This window comes from Mirounga angustirostris, unplaced genomic scaffold (assembly GCF_029215605.1).
Source record: "Mirounga angustirostris isolate CCGP_5_RB_7025 unplaced genomic scaffold, mMirAng1.0.hap1 SCAF_13, whole genome shotgun sequence".
Lineage (NCBI taxonomy): Eukaryota > Metazoa > Chordata > Mammalia > Carnivora > Phocidae > Mirounga > Mirounga angustirostris.
This window is the reverse complement of record NW_026991721.1, coordinates 8435469-8457735: the sequence shown is the minus strand read 5'-3', so window position 1 is coordinate 8457735 and position 22267 is coordinate 8435469. Positions and strand designations below refer to the sequence as shown.

General features: G+C 37.9%; 1 protein-coding gene across 3 annotated transcripts in view; it reads left to right on the top strand.

The window, feature by feature from the left end:
* Window positions 1-22267, top strand: part of RTN3 (reticulon 3) — a 63299-nt gene that overhangs the window by 5258 nt on the left and 35774 nt on the right. The window contains exon 3 of one of the 3 annotated variants that reach the window (XM_045893442.3): window positions 19144-21221. The exons of 1 other annotated variant lie outside the window; for it this stretch is intronic. In XM_045893442.3, coding sequence (XP_045749398.2) covers window positions 19144-21221 — 2078 coding nt within the window. Of the gene's footprint in view, window positions 1-9349; window positions 21222-22267 lie in introns of those variants that run through there. One more of the 3 variants, XM_064576262.1, reaches the window with a different exon arrangement.

Below are 22267 nucleotides of genomic sequence, written 5' to 3'. Positions count from 1 at the left end.
ATATTTGATTTTTATGTCTTATATTTGTGTATTGCTTTATGGTTTAAGTTTTGCCTATCCATTAACTTAATTTAACAAATGTTTGAGCATACAGTAAAGCTCTTTGGAAGATAGGCAAACAAAACAGATCATCTAGATCTCTGGAGGCTATATTTAATAGGAGAAAGCCTTATGTTATGTTTATCTGTGATGTAGGTAGTGATATAAGTCTCATTTTACAGATGAGAAATCAGGCTCAGAGAGATTAAGTGACATGCCTAAAAGTTTGTTGCTGTAACATTGAGGGTAGGATAAAACTAAGGGATTGAGGGCCCAATTCAGTTCTCTTCCAAATATACATACTGCCTGTCTTTAAAATTTGAAACAACAGGTGATAAAAATCATTTGGTCACCCTCTTCACTTCAGTTACTGGTTGAAGTTAAAATTTTTAATTTCTGGTCCCATGCTTCCTCAGCCAGGTGCCTTTTTGCTCCACTTTTCTACAAAAACTTTCTTGTCACATTCACTAGCTATTTTCCACATTGTTAAGTCTGGTGGCTACTTCTCAGACCTCATCTGAAATGCCCTGTCAGCAGCTTCTGGTAAAATTGATCACTTGCTTCCTCATTGAAATACCTTTCTCATTTGTCTTCCATACCACCACATACTCTCACTGGCTGCTCCTCCTGTGTCCTTTGCTAGTTCTTCTTCTTTTCTTTTAATTTAAGATACAGTTCACATAACATAAAAAGCACCATTTTAAAGTCTGTCTAGTTCCAGAACATTTTCATCCCCCCCAAAAGACACTTTGTACCTGTGGCAGTCACTCTCTATTCCTCCCTCCCTCCATTCCTTGGCAACCACTAATCTTTCTGACTCTGTGGATTTCCTTAATATTGGTATTTCATATTGCTAATTCTTTTTGTCTCCCCAACTTCTAACATGTAGAGTACTCCAGGACTCACTTCTCAGAACTTTTCTCTTTGCATTGGTCTCATTTATGATATCCATCTTGTGGTTTGAAATACCATCTACAAATTGGTGACTTCCAAATCTTTATCTTTGGTCTTCATGTCTAATGGGCATCTCAAACTTACTGTGTCTAAACCTGAACTCCTGATCTTTCCTTTAAATCTATTCTTCTCACACTCTTGTGCATCTCAATAAATGGTCATTCGTCATCCATCTCTTGCCCAAATCAAAAATCTTGGAGTACCCTTGACTCCTCTCTTTCCTTCATACAGCTATCAGCAAATCCTATTGATTCTACCTTCAGAATCTATCCAGTGTCTAACCATTTTTCTCCACCTCCATTGTTATCACCCTAGCCCAGGCTGCTCTCGTAGCTTTCCTGGATTATTGCACTTACCTGCTAACTGGTCTTCAAACTTTATCCCTTGCCTCTTTTCAGTCTGTTTTCTGTACAACAGTTGGTGTAAGCCTGTGAAAAAATAAGTCAGATCATGTCATTCATGGGCAAATGTTCCAGTAGCTTCTGATCACATTCATCAGAGTCAACGCCAAAGTCCTTAGAGGGCTTTTGAAGCCTTATGATACCTGGCTTCAACCTCCCTCTTACTCGCCCAGCTTTAGCCACACTGGCTCCCTTGTTGTTCTTCACACTGCAGAGTCTTATTTGCTGTTCTCTCTGCTTAGAATGCTCTTCCCCATTTATCTTTGCAGCTTTTCTCTCCCTCACCTTTGTTAGGTCTTTGACTTACCTTATCTAAATTGCACAAGAAAAAATAACTTATAGGCCTCCCCTGCTTTCTTTTTCTTACCATCTGTCATAATCTTCCTATCTTTACATGTATAAGGTATGTAATCTGACTTTGTTTATTGTCTGTCTTCCACACTAGATATTAGTTCCACCAGAGTAGGGGTTTTTGCTGTTTTATTCACTCCTCTATTTCTAATGTCTGAGCAGGACCAGGTGCAAAGCTGGCTCTCAGATTTTTTTTTTTTTTTAAAGATTTTATTTATTTATTTGAGACAGAGAGAATGAGAGAGAGCGAGCACATGAGAGGGGGGAGGGCCAGAGGGAGAAGCAGGCTCCCCGCCGAGCAGGGAGCCCGACGCAGGACTCGATCCAGGGACTCCAGGATCATGACCTGAGCCGAAGGCAGTCGCTCAACCAACTGAGCCACCCAGGTGCCCCGGCTCTCAGATATTTTTGAATGAGCAACCAATCATTTTTATTCAGCAACTAAAACTAGTCCTTGGTTCATAATAGGTGTTCAATAAATATTTATGGAATGAATGGAGAAATTCTTTTTTTTTTTTTTAAAGATTTTATTTATTTATTTGAGACAGAGAGAATGAAAGACAGAGAGCATGAGAGGGAGGAGGGTCAGAGGGAGAAGCAGACTCCCCGCCGAGCAGGGAGCCCAATGCAGGACTCGATCCCGGGACTCCAGGATCATGACCTGAGCCGAAGGCAGTCGCTCAACCAACTGAGCCACCCAGGCGCCCGAATGGAGAAATTCTATTCCCAGAAAAACATGGATATAAACAAAGTATTGCATACGCTTTCACAAGGTCCATAGTGCATGAACTACAAAATTGTTCATAGACTGCAGATTAAGAATGTTTGGTTTTTGAAAATTAAATTATGAGTTTTGCAAAAACTTAACCCCTATGGAAATTGACATATCCACAAGAGTTTTTATGTAAGCCCATAAAACTATATCTGTGATATATATATCTTATGTTTAAGATTGGTTTCTTTTACTATTCTGTTTACTTCTGGACTCATGGTATTTTCCACTAATGGCTTTAATCCAGAAAAGTTTCTTTTTATAATCACTTGAATGCCACATTTTGGTATGTTACAAAGAGACTCCATTTCTTTTTTTTTTTTTTTTTAAGATTTTATTTATTCCTTTGAGACACAGAGATAGAGAGAGAGAGCATGAGCAGTGGGAGAGGCAGAGGGAGGGGGAGAAGCAGACTCCCCGCCGAGCCAGGAGCCCAATGTGAGGCTCGATCCCAGGACCCTGGGATCATGACCCGAGCCAAAGGCAGACGCTCAACCATCTGAGCCACCCAGGCGCCCCAAAGAGACTCCATTTCTAATAAGGACTCAGTGGTAGGCTAGTCTGATGTGTCAGGATTTTTAAATATGTTAAAATAAGTTTAATTTCCATCTTATTCCTAACAAAATCTGAGGTTTTGATTCAATACATTGATCTTGAACATTATTTGGAAAAGGGTAAGACATTTCTAAAAGTATATGCATTATTTTAGAAGTTGGGTCATTAAGGGGAGCCTGGATGGCTCATTCAGTTAAGCAGTCTGCCTTCAGCTCAGGTCATGATGCCCATGATGCCAGGGGCCTAGGATCAAGCCCCGTGTAGCACTCCCTGCTCAGCGGGGAGCCTGCTTCTCCTTCTCCACCCCACTTGTGCTCTCTGTTGGCTATCTCTGTCTCTCTCAAATAAATAAATAAAATCTTAAAAAAAAAAAGTTGAGTCATTAAAATATTTGTAACCAATTTCCTGTTTACACAGTCCATTTTATTTCTTTCTGTTAGACTTTCTAATTGTGTTTCTTTTGCAACAAGAATTCTGCTTGTTCTTCCTCTTGGACTGCATATACATTTACTCCATAAATGTACAAAGAAAGCCTTCCAACTCTTTTAGGGTTCAGAAGAGTTACAGTGGGAAGTGCTTAGTGACTTGTTTCCAGAGAGTGCAGTGTGGAAGGATGGGAGAAAAATACTACCTGGAGAAACCAGGCAAACCATCTCAGCCAGGGGATCGAGGTTAACATCTTCTGTGATAAGTCATATTGATACCATGTACCCTTGATATGTTATGACAAGGATGGCCCTTTACCTAAGTGGTAATCTTCCCCAAAACTCCATTCTAACCATAAGACAAACTCAAATTGAGGGACATTTTGACCAATATTCCTCATATATCTATCTGACCAATACTCCTCAAAACTATCAAGATCATTAAAAGCAAGGAGGAAAGTCTGAGAAATTGTCATAGTCCAAAAGAGGCTAAGGAGACATGATGACAAAATGTGATACGGTATCCTGAATGGGATTTGGGGACAAAAAAAGGCATTAGGGAAAAATTAATGAAATCCGAATGAAGTATGGAGTTTACTTATTAGTAATGTGTCAGTGTTAGTTCTTTAAATGTGACAAATGTACTACCATATTAATGTAACTTGTTAACAATGGGAGAAACTGAGTGCTGGATATAAAGCAAAACTCCACTACCTTTGGGCCTTTTCTGTAAATCTAAAATTACTCTAAAATAAAAAGTTTCTCTGTTTTTTTAAAAAAGCCTTAATCATGAAATCAGAACTGCTTTGGACAAGGTAAGGAGGTCCTCTTTCACCACTAATAATATTCAGTGATACAGTGGAGGTCCTAACAAAAATATAAGGGAAAAAAATGGCATAAAGTTTGCAGGGGGGAAATTGGTCTGCCTATCCCTGGAATTCTAATAGGACAGTGGGTATTAAAAGGCTCAGTTTAGCAGCTTCTACGGAAATGATATGAGTTGCCATCAGGAATTGTGGTCATGGGAAAGAGTGGAAAAACCCTTTTCAGAGAGCCTAGCTTTATAGGCAAAAAGGAAAACTGTAAGTGACAAGAATCTTTTAGTTTTTTGGTTTTGGGTTGTTTTTTTGTTTTTGTTTTTGTTTTGAGAGCGAGCAAGTGAGAGCACAAGCGGCTGGGAGGGGTAGAGGGAGAGGAAGAAGCAGGATGCCTGCTGAGCAGGGAGTTACATGGGGCTCCATCCCAGGACCATGACCCGAGTCGAAGGCAGTTGCTTAACTGACTAAGCCACCCAGCCGCCCCATGACAAAAATCTTTTATTTTAATAGTAGAAAGAAAAGGTGTTTGAAAGAGCTAAAGAATTTCTAATTTTCATTATATTAGTTTTAGATAAAATTTCAAACACTACTTTTCCTTATGTATTGGAAGATGCTTTAATAATCTATAGAAACTATCAAAAAGGCAGACATTTTGAGGTTAAATATAGAAGTCATTCATTGTACAAAGTTGTTCCTAAAAGTAACTTTGCTGCTTTTCTAAAAATAGAGTTTGTGGGGGTGCCTGGGTGGCTCAGTTGTTAAGCGTCTACCTTTGGCTCAGGTCATGATCCCAGGGTCCTGGGATCAACACCCCCCACCCCCCTGCATCAGGCTCCTTGCTCAGCTGGGAGCCTGCTTCTCCCTCTCCCACTCCCCCTGCTTGTGTTCCCCCTCTCTCTGTCAAATAAATAAAATCTTTTTTTTTTTTTTTAAGATTTTATTTATTTATTTGACAGACACAGCGAGAGAAGGAGCATAAGCAGGGGGAGTAGGAGAGGGAGAAGCAGGCCTCCTGCGGAGCAGGGAGCCCGATGCGGGGCTCGATCCCAGAACCCTGAGACCACAACCCGAGGGGAAGGCAGATGCTCAACAAATGAGCCACCCAGGCGCCCCAAATAAATAAAATCTTAAAATATATATGTATATAGTTTTTATTCTGCTGGTGTTGAGGGACAGTTATCACTAAAATGAACAGTTCATTGGAACAGTATTTTCACTGAGGGTTAGAAAATTCAAACAGATTTATTTGGTTTATTTTCCCCCCATCTCAATCAAAACTTGAGTCTCATGTCCAATCCAATGCACCTCTCTTCCTCTCCTCTCTACCCCCAACAATATCTAGCACAGGCTTGACACAAATTTGAAAACCTTCAGTAGTGGGCCATTTGGTCTTTTTCCTCCTGTTTTTCCACTTCTCACCCACTCAATATGCTGCTGGAGAGAAGGGTGAAGAGGTAAGGCGACAAGATCTTATCTTACTGGTAGAATGATAAAGAAAGGCACAGACTTTAAAGAAAAGTGCAGTTTTTTGTTTTTTAAAGATTTTATTTATTTATTTGACGGAGACACAGCAAGAGAGGGAACACAAGCAGGGGAAGTGGGAGAGGGAGAAGCAGGCTCCCTGTGGAGCAGGGAGCTGGATGCGGGGCTCGATCCCAGGACTCTGGGATCATGACCTGAGCCGAAGGCAGACACTTAACGACTGAGCCACCCAGGCGCCCCGAAAAGTGCAGATTCAAGTACTGATAAAAGCTTTAAGTTTTTGTGGGTTTTTTTTTTTTAATCTTAAATGAGTTTTGTAAAGATTTCACTTAATATGTATATAAATATTTAGCTCAGTGTCTATCACAAATATTCAGGACTCAGTAAATGGAAGGACCTGTTTTCAAAGAGGCAGGATTTTTGGCGGGGGTTGGGGGGGTAGTTTTGACAGTTTGTTGCAGATTAGGGTCTTACGAGTATTGAAAATCTAGTGGTGTAAAGACTAAAAAGATTATTCACTCAAGTTTTATTGAAAGACCTGGTAAGAGATCCCATTTTAGGTATCCTTTTTCTCTTCAAAGGTTGCTAACCTGTTCCCTGTAGAAGTGGGGAATTAGGTATGTGTTGGGAATTCATAATTCTATTTTTTTTTAAGATTTTATTTATTTATTTGACAGAGATCAAGCACAGGCAGGGGGAGCAAGAGAAGGAGAAGCAGGTTCCCCGCTGAGCAAGGAGCCCAGTGCAGGACTTGATCCCAGAACCCTGGGATCATGACCCGAGCTAAAAGCAGATGCTTAACTGACTGAGCCACCCAGGCATCCCAGGAATTTATAATTCTTGAAAAATGTATGTCCATAACAAAATTTAGGAAAATAAAAATACAAAGAAAATTAAAAATCAGCGAGTAGAACCACCCAGTTAACATTTTCATATATATTCTTTCATTTGTAACAAAATAAGCTTTTTTGAAATAAGAATACAAGTTCATTATTTTCAAAAACACAGAGAAGAAAAAATATTTTTTTTTAATTTTCATAATCTACTCAGGAAATATCATTATCCCTTTTTCATCTTACATGAATTTGTATTTTTTACCAAAATTGGGTCACGTTTAAGTTTTTTTGTACTGTTCTTTTTTATTCAGTATCCTATCAACAACTTCTAGTGTCAATAAATTCTTACCCACAGCACAATTTTTAATGAATAGTATACCATTGTATGGATATATGGAAACTTACTTAACCAGTCTCTAATAGACCTTTGCTAAGTTTACTAACCAAATAAACTGATGCCAAGATTATGCAGTAGCTTTCCAGTTAAGTCTATGCTCTACCTGCTGCCATAGTTCTTTTTAAAACACCTGTGATATTGTCAGTGTGATTCCTCATCACATATAGGATATAATCCAAATTTCATTACATGACATTTAAAGTCGTTTGGAATGTGGCAAGTTATTCCTTCTCTCCAGAATGGCTTCCCCTGCCGTGGTGACTTGATGACCTTAAAGACTAAGTTTACCATCTCTTCTGCAATGTACCCTACTCACCTGCCTCTGCTGCCTTCCCACAACTCATGCAGTTTTACTGGCTTGTATTTCTCCTTCAGTTATGTGGGCATAGCTGTCATCTCTATTCCAGTGCTGATACAGTGCCTGGACCTAGCTAATGATTACTGTTATTAATGATAATGTTTGATTTAATTAATAGCATTTGAGAATTAAGATCACCATTCTTGAGTTTAGTTTCCTGTGGCATAAATATGGGATATGAATACAGTGTGGTTTTGTGAGTTAGAAGATCTCATGCAATATTGTTGGAAAGTGTTACTTGTTATCTGTGTTTTGTGTCAGAATAGATGCTGTGTATAAGAATTTGTATGTTGAAATTTTCCATTACGAGGGGGTGTTACATGGAGGTGGATAGTCAAGTTCATAGGATCCTTTTTGGCGTTCGGCTGAACTTATTAACATTTGGTTTTTCAGGTTTATTCAGATTTAAACTCATCATCTGGCAGAGATTTAATGTTGAAGGTAAATATAGGGATGAACCCATCTGGAAACATTAAAGAAGCAGAAATGCTTGCTTTAAAAAAGGAAAGGGATGGGGCACCTGGCTGTCTCAGTTGGAGTGTGCAACTCTTGATCTCAGGGTGGAGAGTTCAAGCCCCACGTTGGGGGTAGAGATTACTAAAAACAAAACAAAAACAACCAAAAAAGAATAGTTTTTCATTTGTAGTGGTAAATGTGATGCTTCATCTTAAGAGAGTTAAAAAGTAGTGAATTTTTAAATTCTGGTCCTGAGTTACTGAACTGTGCCTGTGGTCTACTAAATTCTGTTGCTGTTAATGTGCTTCATATTTATTGACTAAATAAATTTGTATTTATCAATACAAGCTATAGCCCAGTCCTTTAAAGCAATCAATCTCCCTATTTTAAGTACATTTCTAATATTTGTGAAAACATTTTTATAGTTGCAAGGAAAAAAGGAGTAAAGGCCAGTATATTTAGGGGCACTTTGTGGCGGGGGGGCTGCTTTTCACATTCTACTTTTATTAATTTTTTCCATTTTTAGTGAATTATATGCTTGGTTTGTATTTTTTTTTAAGGGCCAAAGGTGGTGGTGAAAAGCAAATCTCCCCCATTTCAGACCTCAGAGTCCCTTTTGCTAGCAACAAAGGGGGGGCACAAGTATATACTTCTGCACTTTGCTTTTTTAATTTATCAACTGTATCAACATACATAGCTGTACTTTACTGTTTTTCATAGCAGCAAGTATTCCATCGTTTGGATGTAACTATTTAGTTTCCTGTTGATGATCACTTAGAGTATTCCTAATATTCATAACCAGTGCTCTGATGAATATTCTCATGTACACGGGTTTGTACTCTGTGCTAATATTGTAGGTTAAATTTCTTGAGGCATAACTGGCCAAATTAAAAGAATAACTATTATTGGTGGGGACAGTACATGCATTTACAATTTTGATAAATGTTGCCAAATTTAGAGGACTATAATTTTAGAAGGTGGAAGATTTCTCGTGCAGTCTTATTTTCCTAATGGATTATTTGTGATTTTTTTTTTTTTAAGTATTCAGGGTCAGCTTTGCATATTTGCCAAGTTTATAACTTCAAATGCTTGTATTAGTGACCAGCTCTTCAAAATGCAGTTGATAATGGTTAAAAGCAAGTATCAGTTAGTACTCAGGTACCTATTTTTTCTTTCCCACAAAGAATTGCAAGGGAGTATCCTCTTTCTTGAGGTTATACTTGTTTAAAAATGCTAGAGGTTCCTATTTTCTTTCTTTGAAGGTGAGAATATTTGACCAAAAAAATTGATTAACTTTTAGAAATGCATCTTGAGAATAAAATAAGATTTTGCTGCCAGGTGAGTGTAAACAGTAAATGGAAATAAAGATTTGAGTTTTCCCCTCTTGTTTAAACCCAATGAAATTATGATGCTTGGCCAAAAAAAAAGGAGAGTTGGAGAGTTAAAGTTAAAATTCCTGTGTGAGGTTGTCAAATTCTCATGCTGTATATTTTCTTTCAGATTCCTTTGTTTCTTCCTCTTCCTCTCAGCCTGTATCTCTATTTTCGACCTCACAAGGCAAGTCTGTCATTTTTTTGTGTGCATTAATAAAAGAAAAATGTTGAGAAAGAGGCTGTAACTGGGGATATGAGGCGCAAGTTTTCTATTGCTCCCAAACCCCTTGAAATAAAAACTACAAGCCAGTCCTTCATATTTAGTAGTTTGCTTTGGATTTCCTGTAAAGGTTAATAAAATAGGGTAAGACTAGGTAGGTGAACCCTTTAACAGCACATAAGCTTTAGGTGCAGTTTTGAGCATTTCTTAAAAATTAGAATTTAGAGCAGACAGAATTGTGGCTCATAACACAACCCAGTGCAGGATGCATTTAACCTACTGATTTGCAGTTATGTCACTGGTTTGGAGAGATAGTAGATTTGGAAAAAACAGTATAAAAGTGTGCTTCCACTGAACTACTAATACACTAACTTAGCTAGAGTACTTTAGTGTGAATTTATCTGAGATTTGTCCCAAGAGCGAGGCTGGTTCCAAAATGCCTAGGAACACTGAACAAGTCAGTTGACTTTTTGGCAAGCAAGGCTTGTTTTCCTAGAGATTAAGCTGTGGCTTTGTGGGGTTGTTTGTTTGTTTAATCTGCCAGCCAGTGAAGAAGGGAATCGAGTGTGATAGCTGTATGTTTGCGGGGGTAGCACTATCAAGAATCTGTAAGAGAGAGCACTATGTGCTCTGTCGAGTCGCACTAGTAATAAGCACAGTTTCATTTGTCTGGTGTACTCAATCTAAAATATAGGTCAATGGAAAATCCTTATTTTAAAAAAAGGTAATTAAACTCACTAGATAGGTCTGAGAAGCCCTGTGCAAACAGATTACTGTCCCAGCTGGAATTCTCTAGATGCAAAGTCTGGATGCTGGTTTGGTAGGAAGACTTTGACCTTTTTTTTTTTTTAAAGATTTTATTTATTTGACAGAGAGATAGTGAGAGCAGGAACACAAGCAGGGGGAGTTGGAGAGGGAGAAGCAGGCTTCCCGCTGAGCAGGGGAGCCCGATGCGGGGCTCGATCCCAGGACCCTGGGATCATGACCTGAGCCGAAGGCAGACGCTTAACAACTGAGCCACCCAGGGGCGGGCCCCAAGACTTTGACCTTATAAGAATAAAAACATAATGGGATAAAGTGAATGTAGCATATTTCTTATGAAACATGGTAGATAATTTGTTGCTTTTAAATCAGACTGATAATATTAGGTCCCCCAGCCCCTTTGTAATGTGTCTTGGGTGAATTTGGGTAACTTGTGGGTCAAATCATGACCTTTGAAATTAAGTGTTTGCATTAAAAGATAGATATTTTGTGAATATTAGAAAAATAATTCAAACCTATAAAGTGACTTGACATCTGAAATCCAACCAGATTGATTTTTTAAAGAGTTTTTTTCCTTATGAGCAATTTAATAATTTAGGCAAGTAGGTATTACATGTAATCTACTCTGGAAGATAAACTGGTAAAAATAGCATAATGTAGATAGAACAAATCATTACATTTTCTCTTGTAAATATTTTAGATCTTTTAAAATACAATTCTTCAAGGTTAGAACTTTCAGCCACTTTTTTCATACAGAAGGGGAATAATCGATATCCTAAATAGTGTAACAATGCAAGCCAAATACAACATAACTAATGTATGGAATGTCGACAAGATAACTGTTATAGCTTAAAAAACTATTTCATTCCTATTGGGAAAAATTACACATACATTCAAATAGAATAGAGGTAAATAAGGATTTTGCTAATTAAAAACCAATGTTTAAGTAGGCTTCAGCGTCACAGTGAGTATGAAAGTTTGTAAAAGAAAATAGATTTGCCATTTTTTCCTTTTTGCTTAAAAAGAGTTATTTAGAGCAGTGCAGATTCAGGATAATGTTATTGTTAAAAGAGTATTATAAAGAGGCAGTTAAAAAAGCCATATCCCTGAAGGTGTTCCAGTCTAGCCTCTATTACTACTAGCATTTTTCTCCTGCAAAAAAACACGTAATGGAAAAGTAACCCAGTTGGTACTCTACTTCATTGGCAGGTCTAGAGATCAATCTGTTGTTTGAGGAAACACCTTGGCAAGTGATTAGGTGCATTCTAGAGTAGCCAAGAATGGTAGCTTCTAGTATGCCTTATAAAAATAAGGAAAGAGGATGTTGGTGTCCTTGTTTAACTGGATTAACCCCTTGGGGAGAATTGCTGGGACCAGTCTGGCCCAATGCAGGGCTTTCAGAGTGCCACCACCAAGAAGAACCTTGAGTCCATCACTGGCATTAACCCAACTAACTCCTCTGTCTCTGGCTTCCATACTCTTAGCCACTTATTTAGCCTTGGAGAATTAGCCTTACTTTTATATATCTAAGCAATATAGCAATTATTAAATAGGACATTTTTATATTTGAGAATGACCTCTTCAATCCTGAGATAGTTATTATTGGTCTTCAGGGAGATGAATACACAAAAAACTGCCATTAATTTGCACTGAATAAAGGAAGGGCAGTTAAATTTTTCAAAAGAAAATTAATGTAATATTTATTAAATTGTACTACTTTGAAGTAGACAGCTATTTAAGTTAGCAAAGCAAACTTTTTGACAGCTATTAAATATATTTGTAATGACAATATTAATAGAATAATCGATTTCTTTTTAAATAAATTGTATTCCTGAGTAGGTCCTTTGTAGTCTTTTCTTATTGATTCCTTCTTTCTTATCAAGCAGAATTTAATTTCAGCCTAATCCCTAAGTGTTTCAAAATAGGGGAATAAATTTTAATGGCGTTTTCCTGTAATGTAAAATAAAGATATTAACAGAGGTATACATGTAGGATGTGGCTCGTTTTTATTGAGCTTTTACTGTGTTCAGTACTTTATGTGAATTGTTTCAATACGCACAGCCAGTTTTATGGAGGAAAGGTACTAGCTCATTTACCAGTTGACACAGGTTTAAAATGGTGCAATAACTTGCTCAAGATCACAGAGTGAATAAGTGACAGATGTAGGACTCCAAAGCCCATACTCATAAACACTGCCCATGATAAAGTATATTAGTTGTATTTTAGTGTTTGCAGATATTTTTAGAGATGTCATTTTGAGGTTAATGTTACAATCATAAGAGCAGGGGAAGAGGCAGAAATTCTATTTTAACCATATTACTGCTGTTAGTGATGTAAATTTAGTATCATCAGGGGGCTCTGCTCCCTCCATGAGCACAAAATCAAACTGAAATTTGGTTTCTACTTTTGAAACCTTTGAAAAGAGTGGAGGCTGAAAAATACGCTGATTTTCTTTAGAAAGCATGGAAGAAAAGTAGGTAAAAATAAGATGGGAAAGAGAGGAACCTGAAGAACTGGAAGCACCTTTGCAGTAATGAACATTTGCATTCAATTTGAGTAATGCAGTAGGCATCTGGAATAGGAAGTTAGTTAAACACTGGACTTTGGGGCAGGCATTTGAGGGAAAAATTTGCCAGTTACAGCCTTTTTTTTAACAAGAGCAAAACATTTTTCTTTGTACAGAAGAGACTTTTTGTTTAGGATTAGCTTGGCTGCAAAGTGTCTGCTGGCTAACTTCCTATTTCGATGCTGTGGCTGAAAGTTGCTGATACTGTTTTGCACGAGAATTTGTCTTTCCTTCCTGTTTTGTGAACATAAGAAAATTCAAGTGTAGGAAAACCTATACCTGAATATTTCAAGCCTCCCTTGTATGAATAAGCATAGTATTTCTTTGCTGATGTGTATGGTTTTTCCATGTTACAGCTATCCTTTTAATTAAAAGTAATGAATTTCCTTAGTGAGGAGGGTTGGAAAGTAACCAAATGGTATCTAAAACAGGATTCTAAGCTATTCACTCTTTTTAGGAAGTACTCTGATAATAGGATATAATATTCATTATTAATTACTTATTTCTAGATCACATTGTTTTCAGTAATTAAGTTACCAACACCTGAATAAAAATATTAAGTCTTTTTTGAAAAGGCAGTTTGGGGGACAAGAAACAAAGTAAAGAGAAATTATTTTGAAGGATAGAGTAAACAATATTTGAAGAGATTTTTTTCAATTCGAGTGTATTTACTTGATGTGAACACAGTATTCACTTGGAAGTTGATTTTTCATGTCATTTTTAACTCCCCACCTTGTTCTGAGATATAAAATACTGCAGGCAAGGAAGAGGGAAAATTCTTCCTGAATTCCCACACCTTATTCTCCAATCAAACGGAGCTTTTGCCTTATTCCAATCAAAATTTCGAGTTACTATACTTCAAACTTAGCAGATAGAAGTATTTGAAGCATGCACAAAAGGACCACCCATGCCCTACTAAACTGTAAGCTGTGCTTCTGGACAAGGACAGGGGCAAGAGTGAGAGTGAAAAGCGTCAGGTTCATCTCCTGTGGGATTTTTACAAGACTAGAGTTCTGAAGTACAGCTCAATTTTTCTACCTTTCTAAAATTCATAAAGTTCTGGTTTTCAAACCAGGTTCATTACCTAGGAAACTTGTAATGCAGATTGCATCCATTTCAGGAAATTCTGAGTCAGTAAGGCAGAGATAATACATGAAGTACTAGTAGTTCTAAAGTTTGAAAGGGAGTGTAAAAGACGGCATCCAAGACTGTTTTTGTGCCAGGTTGTTATATTGTTCAGCTAGTTGTACATTGAACTAAAATATACTTTGGCCTTGGTGGTGGTAAAATGAAACATTTTGTTCAGAAAAAGTTCTTTTTTCTTTCAACCTTGCCTTCCATTTTTTTATGTGTTGGACCGTCTTAAATGTCTTTACCTACATAGAATCCAGTATGATTCTTGGAATGCCATAGACATTTGTTTTGTAATAACTGATTCAGAAGTTGCATCACCCAAATTTTTGAAATAGATAAAAGCTCTTTAAATTACTTTTATTTGAGAATGGTAGGAGGGAAAAGTGTCTAAAACTCTGAATGAGGATTTATATACTCTCCCCTATCAAAAAAGCATATGATCTGGAGTCTCTGTGTCAGGAGATTTTTTTTTTTTTTTTTTTTTTTTTTGAGAATGTGGTGTCTGGGGACATTTACTGAGGATTTACTAAGTGCCAGATAGTGCTCTAAGAACTTTTCACCTATTAACTCATTTAATCCTCACAGCAATTCTCAAGTTAGGTGCTTTAGTATCACCGTTTTTTAGATGAGATTAATCAACTTGCCAAGGCCACACGATTAGTAAGTGTGATCAAATGATTTTGCATCTTTTAATAGAAATTTTTGGTCTGGGAGCGGTCTAGAAATTTAGACTGCCAACTTAATTTCCTAGTCTTATTTCGGATAGTACACTTAAGTGGAGACTTATAAGTATTTAGACCTTAGGAAGATACGGGTAAGCAAACAGCTCAGTACTGGATAAATTTGGGAACATTCTCATGATTATTATGGGGTTATGACATTTTTCACCTCTACCATATATAATTCCCTTTTTTTTTTTTTTAAAGATTTTATTTATTTGACAGAGAGAGACATAGTGAGAGAGGGAACCACAAGCAAGGGGGGGTGGGAGAGGGAGAAGCAGGCTTCCCGCGGAGCAGAGAGCCCGATGTGGGACTCGATCCCAGGGCCCTAGGACCATGACCTGAGCCGAAGGCAGTTGTTTAACAACTGAGCCACCCAGGCGCCCTATAATTCCCTTTTTCAACAAACTTATTAGGTGTATAGAGCCATACCATATTTTTAAGTAATTAGAATTCTTGAAAATGAATATGCACATTAAATCCTATTACAGCAAATAACTAGAAAATATTCATAATGAGGGAATTTTTTGACAGACATTGGTTTTGAGTAATGTTGAAAGTCTCTTGTAGTGCATGTGAACGGTTGGATCTTTTTTTTTTTTTTTTTTTTTTAAGATTCTATTTATTTATTCATGAGAGACAGAGAGATTGAGAGAGAGGCAGAGGGAGAAGCAGGCTCCCAAGGAGCAGGGAGCCCGATGCGGGACTCGATCCCAGGACGCTGGGATCATGACCTGAGCCGAAGGCAGACGCTTAACCATCTGAGCCACCCAGGCGCCCCGGTTGGATCTTTTGAAAAGGCAAAGGGAATGGACATTTTCTGAGATGTAAGATGATCCAGAGTCATTCTATCAGGCAGTTTTACAGTGTATGGTATTTTAAAAACTAACAACCTTCAAACTCCCTGGCGATTTCTGCTGTTTTATAGACTTGGACAACACCAGTGACTATTAAGTGCCATACTCACTAATTGGAAGAGTCTTTGCTTATGGGAGCTGTTCTAAAAAAGGCTTAGTAGATTCTGGTCTCGTTCTATTTAATGTTTTCATGCCTTTATAAACTTTTTACTTCCAGCCCAGTTTTTTCCATTGTCTCTGTACAAGTCAGCTCTGTCCAAGTTTGTTAGGGTTTCAACTAGCCAAAGAAACTTCCTTTCATTTGCTGAAATTCTAAACATGATAATTAAAGTTGAAGCACAGATGAGGATGCTTACTTATTTTGCTACATGTGGGAAAGCTTGATTGACAATGGTGAGAGCTAGTTCCTGTATCTCACAGTCTCAGAGAAATTAATGCAGCATTGAGCTCTGTTTGCACCCTAGGCTAACCCCCGAGAAAGCACTATCCATTCCATATATTGTCACAAAATTATTAGGAAATATGACTAAAGTTATTTGTGTGTGCATAATAGTGACATCATATTAAAGAGTCTTAATTAAAGAATGTTATAAGTTTTATTTATTGCAGGACTTGCTAGTATTCTGAGAATAAGATTTCTAACCTAATCTTCTGGCTTTACCTCGGATTATTATATACCTAACTTAAAACTTTTGGAGTATTAAGAGTTCAAAGAAGAAAGGAGAGAAACAAGGCTTGGAAAACTGACCAGGTTGTGTCCTGACAAAGCATGTTAGAATGGTTCCACCATGCGTTTTCCCCCAGTAATGTGCACATTCTTCTATTAGCATTCAGGGTAGGTTGCTTTCTTTTTCTTTTCCTTTTTTTTTAAGATTTTATTTATTTGACAGAGAGATAGAGACCACAAGTAGGCAGAGCAGCAGGCAGAGGGAGAGGGAGAAGCAGACTCTCCACTGAGCAGGGAGCCCGATGTGGGGCTCAATCCCAGGACCCCAGGATCATGACCTGAGCCGAAGGCAGACGCTTAACCGTCTGAGCCACCCAGGCACCCCAGGTTGCTTTCTTTTTCATTTCTTCAGGCCCACCACCACCACCACATCATCACTTTACTTACTGATTTTGCTTATTGTCTGTCTCCTGCTCTGGGTGCAGGTACCCTTAAGCACCACAAACTCAAGGATCTTTTGTTTTGTTCACCACTGTTAATCTAGTTTCTAAGGCAGTGTCTGACACATGACAGGCACTCGATTAATATTTGTGGAATTATTAATTCATTTTGTCCACTTTTGTCTATAAGATGGCTGGTCTAAATTATCTGATATCTCAGTCTCTATAAAATATACAAGCCAAGCATTCCCTGTAAGGTGGAGTCAGTTTTGATCATGTCAGAGTTCCATTCATGTTTGAAGGGAGGGGTTCCCAGTTTTACCTTAATCCATATTTAATCCATTGAATGTTTCATGGTAGAAACAGTAACCAATAAGTTCAGTAATAATAACATAGCTCAGATCATGGAATATTTCTGATTTAAATGTAGCCTACAAATGAACTACTAAAAATGTAGTTCTTTAAATTTCAGGGTTTTGAACCTTTTAATCTATAATGCTGAGCTTCATTTATATTGTCTCCTTAATCTGGTCTTGCTGAGTACTAAATAACAATACTATATAATGATAGATGCAAACCATCTTTACTACATTAGAAATAAACGTGAATTGGGGCGCCTGGGTGGCTCAGTTGTTAAGCGTCTGCCTTCTGCTCAGGTCATGATCTCAGGGTCCTGGGATCGAGCCCCGCATCGGGCTCCCTGCTCAGCGGGAAGCCTGCTTCTCCCTCTCCCACTCCCCCTGCTTGTGTTCCCTCTCTCGCTATGTCTCTCTCTGTCAAATAAATGGATATAATCTTTAAAAAAAAAAAAGTAAATGTGAATTACAGCTTGCTTCAAGTATTTTCTGTCCCACTAGTACAGTTTGTACCACCAAACTGTGTTTTTCCTCAATTTACAAAAACTTTTTCCCCCAATACCCAGATAACAGTTAAACTGTTCTAAAGGTCATATCCTATTACATGAAATTTCAGTCATGTGTTGAAATAGAGGAACTTTATCTGGCATTTGGAAACATTTTTATAATAGTTAAATTTTATTTTTTGGAGTAAGATATTTAGTTTTTATTTCTTTTCAGTCTTATGAAATGATTTTGAATAAAGTCACAATTTTGCTTCTATTATTCAGCTTCTCACATGAAAAAGAATATAAGCTGAATAAAAGTAATCCCAAAGGTTTTTCTCTTTCATAAATTCACACTCATTCACACTCAAGGCAGTGCTGTCCTGAGCCTGCTTAGGTCTCACCTGGCCAAACAGTCTTTGATTCACTCATTTGGAACGATTTATTTAAGACTTACTTTGTTCTAACTCCAGAGATAACAACAATGTGCAAGAGAGACAGCACTTACCTTGGGACAGTTGTTTTGATCTTTTCTTCTGGAAAAACTTGCTAGATTGGAAAGTTGGAAAACAATATGATAAATCACTGGCTGTTGTAGTATTAATAACTAATAAGATTTAATTAATGTATTACTTTTAGAAGGATATTTTCTCTTTTAAAAGGGTTTCTGGCGTTAACTCTTCTTAACCACAGAACAAACCTTACCAGTTTGCACAGTTCAATGTTGGTTAAATTGGCAAGTTGGTGCAAGAGATTTTGGAGCAGGCCAACCATTTCATACTCTTTAGTTTAAAATGAGGCCGTCTGTACCTGAGACCAATCTTCCCTGTGGATAGAATAGAATAATTCTAGTCTGATTCTTAGGCTCAGGAGGGATCCACTGTATCTCCTAAGAATCAAAAAGAACTGTGGTCACTTTTTTTTTTCTTCTCAAACTGTCAGACTATAACAGTGGATTTGTAGAAACTCTGTGTACTGAATTATGCAGCTTACAGATAAGAACATATCAGTACTTCATAATATTGAGTTATGTATGGATTACATTGAATAGCTCTACCAGGAAAAAAAAAAAAGGAAAAAAAATTTCCCCAGATTTCCCAATCTCATTATACTTCTTTATGCTCTACTTTTACAATGGAAAAAGTAGACTGAAAAGTATTTGTCATGAAAATTTTTTGTCATCTGCAATTTGTAGCATGATACAGCTTTTCTGTTTCACTCTTGGCACTTTTATGCATGTTTTATAGGTTAATTGTTGATCATTGTTTTGTTACATATTTACGTGTGTGTATGTATATATATACATCCTGTGTGTGTGTGTCTATATATATATATATGTAACTTGCAAAATGAAAAGCATGCTGCTTGGCCTGACTAGCTAATGTGTGATTGTACCTGGTAAACAAACTTTTTTCTTTCAAATTCTGACTATAGAGGGATTGAGCTCTCTTTGCTCTGATGAGCCACCTTCAGAAATTATGACTTCCTCCCTTTTTTCGTCTTCTGAAATGCATAACACTGACCTTACAGTACTACATGGAGAAAAAAGCAAAGTGTTAGGCAGCCAGCCTATTTTAGCCAAAGGAGGAAAAGACTGTTTGGATCTACTAGATGTGAAAAAGATGGAAAAGCTTCAAGGGACTAGTAAAGACATAGCATACTCCCCAGTTTCTGTTGCAGAAGGAGTTCAGTGTAACCGTCCTTCCATTCCGGTCAGTTTCCCTGATCGTCCTGCTTTTCTCTCAAAGGAAGTTGGTCTAATGGAACAGCAAATAAATAAAAATCAGGAGTCCAGGAACCCAAATGAGGTACCAGGTACGGGTGATGAAACTGGCTTGGATGTTGATGACAAGTTCACTTTGCTAAAAGCCCAGAAACCACTCGCCCAGCAGCCTAAGGCAGAAGGCATTTGTACATATTCCTTATCCCCATCTGAAGTTTCAGGAGGTGGTATTATTGAAAAGGATTCCCCTGAGTCACCATTTGAAGTAATTATTGACAAAGAAGCATTTGACAAAGAATTTAAAGATGCCTGTAAGGAGAGCACAAATGATTTTGGTAGGTGGGCAGTGCACATTGATAGAGAATCATCTGCAGACATTTTGGAGTCTAGTGACAAACTATTTCCACTGAGAAGTAAAGAGGCAGGGCGTTACCCAACCTCTGCATTGCTCACTAGACAGTTTTCGCACACAACTGCAGCATTGGAAGAAGTGTCTAGATGTGTGAATGATATGCATAACTTTACTAATGAAATACTGACTTGGGATTTGGTTCCCCAAGTGAAAGAAGAGAGCAGTAAATCTGACTACATCACAAAAACTACAGGACTTGATATGAGTGAATATAATTCAGAAATCCCAATTGTAAATCTTAAGACTAACGCTCACCAGAAATTTCCTGTATGTTCTATTAGTGGGAGCACTCCCATCATTAAATCAGCAGGTGATTGGGCACAGGCATCTCTCCCACGAGAAAATGCTGTCACGGAAAAACCTATGCCAGACGGTCTCCATTCCACGAAGGAAATCAGTATCAAAGGTGTGGGAGGCAATGTGCAGAAACAAGATAACACACTTTCAGAGTTACCTGGATCTCCTTTTGAGAAAAGTCTCTCTTTGGGTTCTGGAGTGGCTAATGTGAAAGTGGTCTTACCTGATGGCCATGTGAAAGGTGAAATGAATTGGCAGAGCTCTGTGTTAGGAGAAGCCACAGAGGCTGATAGTTCTGGTGAATCTGATGACACAGTAATAGAGGACATTACAACCAGTATTTCATTTGAAAGTAACAAAATTCAGGCTGAAAAACCTGTTTCCATTCCAAGTGCTATTGTAAAAAGAGATGAAAGAGAAATCGAAGAGATTTTCAATTGCAATAGGGAAAATAAAACATGTGAAAACTTTGAAGGGCCAGTCAGTGGCTCTGAGGCAGTGCAAGTTCAGCCTGATATTCTTGAAAGGAGTCCAGCTGGTGAGGCAGCGTGTTCACAAGTACCTGATCTGAATGGCACGTCAGAAGAGGTGGAGCAGTCGGGTAGTATGAGTGAAGTTGATCCTGAAAAGCCTGTTGCAACCGAGAACCGCAAACATCCCTCAGCTCTGTCTCCAAGTGTTCTTCCAGAGACAGAATTCTCACTAAATGTGACAACCTCTGCCTATTTGGAGTCATTACATGAAAAAAGTGTTAAAGGTGCAGATGATTCTTCCCCAGGGGACCTGATAGCAGCCTTTACAGAAACCAGAGAGGAAGGAATTGTAGATAAAGATGCAGGAAATGCCTTTCAGGCAACATCAGAGAAGACTGCAGACTTTAAAACAACTCTTGCTGTGGAAATCTTGCATGAAAATGAATCAGGTGGTTCTGAAATTAAAGATAGAAAAAGCAAACACACTGAACAAAGCAAAGAAACTAATGAAAGTACGGTTCTGGATGTTTTCCCTGCCCAGGGTACTCCAGCAGCATCTCTTGACTTAGAACAGGAACAGCTCACAATCAAAGCACTTAAGGAACTGAGTGAAAGGAAGGTTGAGAAGTCAGCTTCTGTACTGGATAATGTAGAATCTTCTCCTGAAGAAATACTCAAGCAGACTTTCACATGTGATCCAGAATCTTCTTGGCTTCAGAGATCGTATGATGTCCTAGAACACACAGAAGTTAATACTGGATCTGATCTTGGGATTTCTAAGAAGCCCACAATTAGCAAAGAAACTCCTAGGGTAGATACTATTTCGAGCCTTAGTAAGACTGAAGTGGTAAACAAGCAAGCCCTAGCAAGACTTCTCACAAACTTCTCAGGTAATCATTTACATTAGAAATACTACATGTGATTAATTCTGCTGTGATTGATTACTTATCAGAGTGTCATTTTTCTAAGTCTCTGATTTTATATCACCAAAATTACGGCTAGAATAAAAACAACACTGCGTAATGGGGAAAGGTAGAATTTTTTTTTGTGGTTGCCTGATTTGTTTTTCTTATACAAATATTTCCCAAAGCAGTAGACCACTTGTTAAAATTAATATTCTCCTTAAAACATTTTTTATGCTTCAGGTTTTTGGTTTGTTTGTTTTTTTTCCTCAAGGTTCTGCTTTCCTTACAGGTTGGCCCTAGAGCAGTTGCTGTGTTAAGAATATCATTAGGCATTTATTTATTCACAAAGCTTACTTTTAAATCTCCATAATAGTAGCACTGCTTAGCACTTGGGTTTTTTGCTGTGGGCCTTGTGAAATCTATTTAGCAATCAAAGATAAAGGAATTCCTCCTGGGAACGACAGCAAATGAAACTTTTAATTAATTTGATCTTATACTACAGAGATTTTATGCTCTGAAAGTAGGTAACCAGTATTGTATTATAGTACTGTTTTGTGAGTATTGCTTAAGAGAAGTCATGCATTCTTCTACTTTGGACCTTACTGAATACTCTTCAGGCCAGATTTATTATGTGGTACTAGAAGCTTTTCCCTTTGTCTTCTCTCTTTTTTTTTTAAAGATTTTATTTATTTATGTGAGAGAGGGAATGAGAGAGAGTACATGAGAAGGGGGAGGGTCAGAGGGAGAAGCAGGCTCCTCGCTGAGCAGGGAGCCCAATGCGGGACTCGATCCCGGGACTCCAGGATCATGACCTGAGCCGAAGGCAGTCGCTTAACCAACTGAGCCACCCAGGCGCCCTCCTTTGTCTTCTCTTTATTTGAATGATTACTTTTCTCGAAATCAGCCTTCAGTTACATTACTGCAAATGCTATCTGTTCTGGGATCTTGGAAGGTGTAAGAAGAAAAGGACATTTAAAGGTTTCCAAAAGGGACCCACAACCCTAAGTTCTGCACTCACTATACGGTCACTC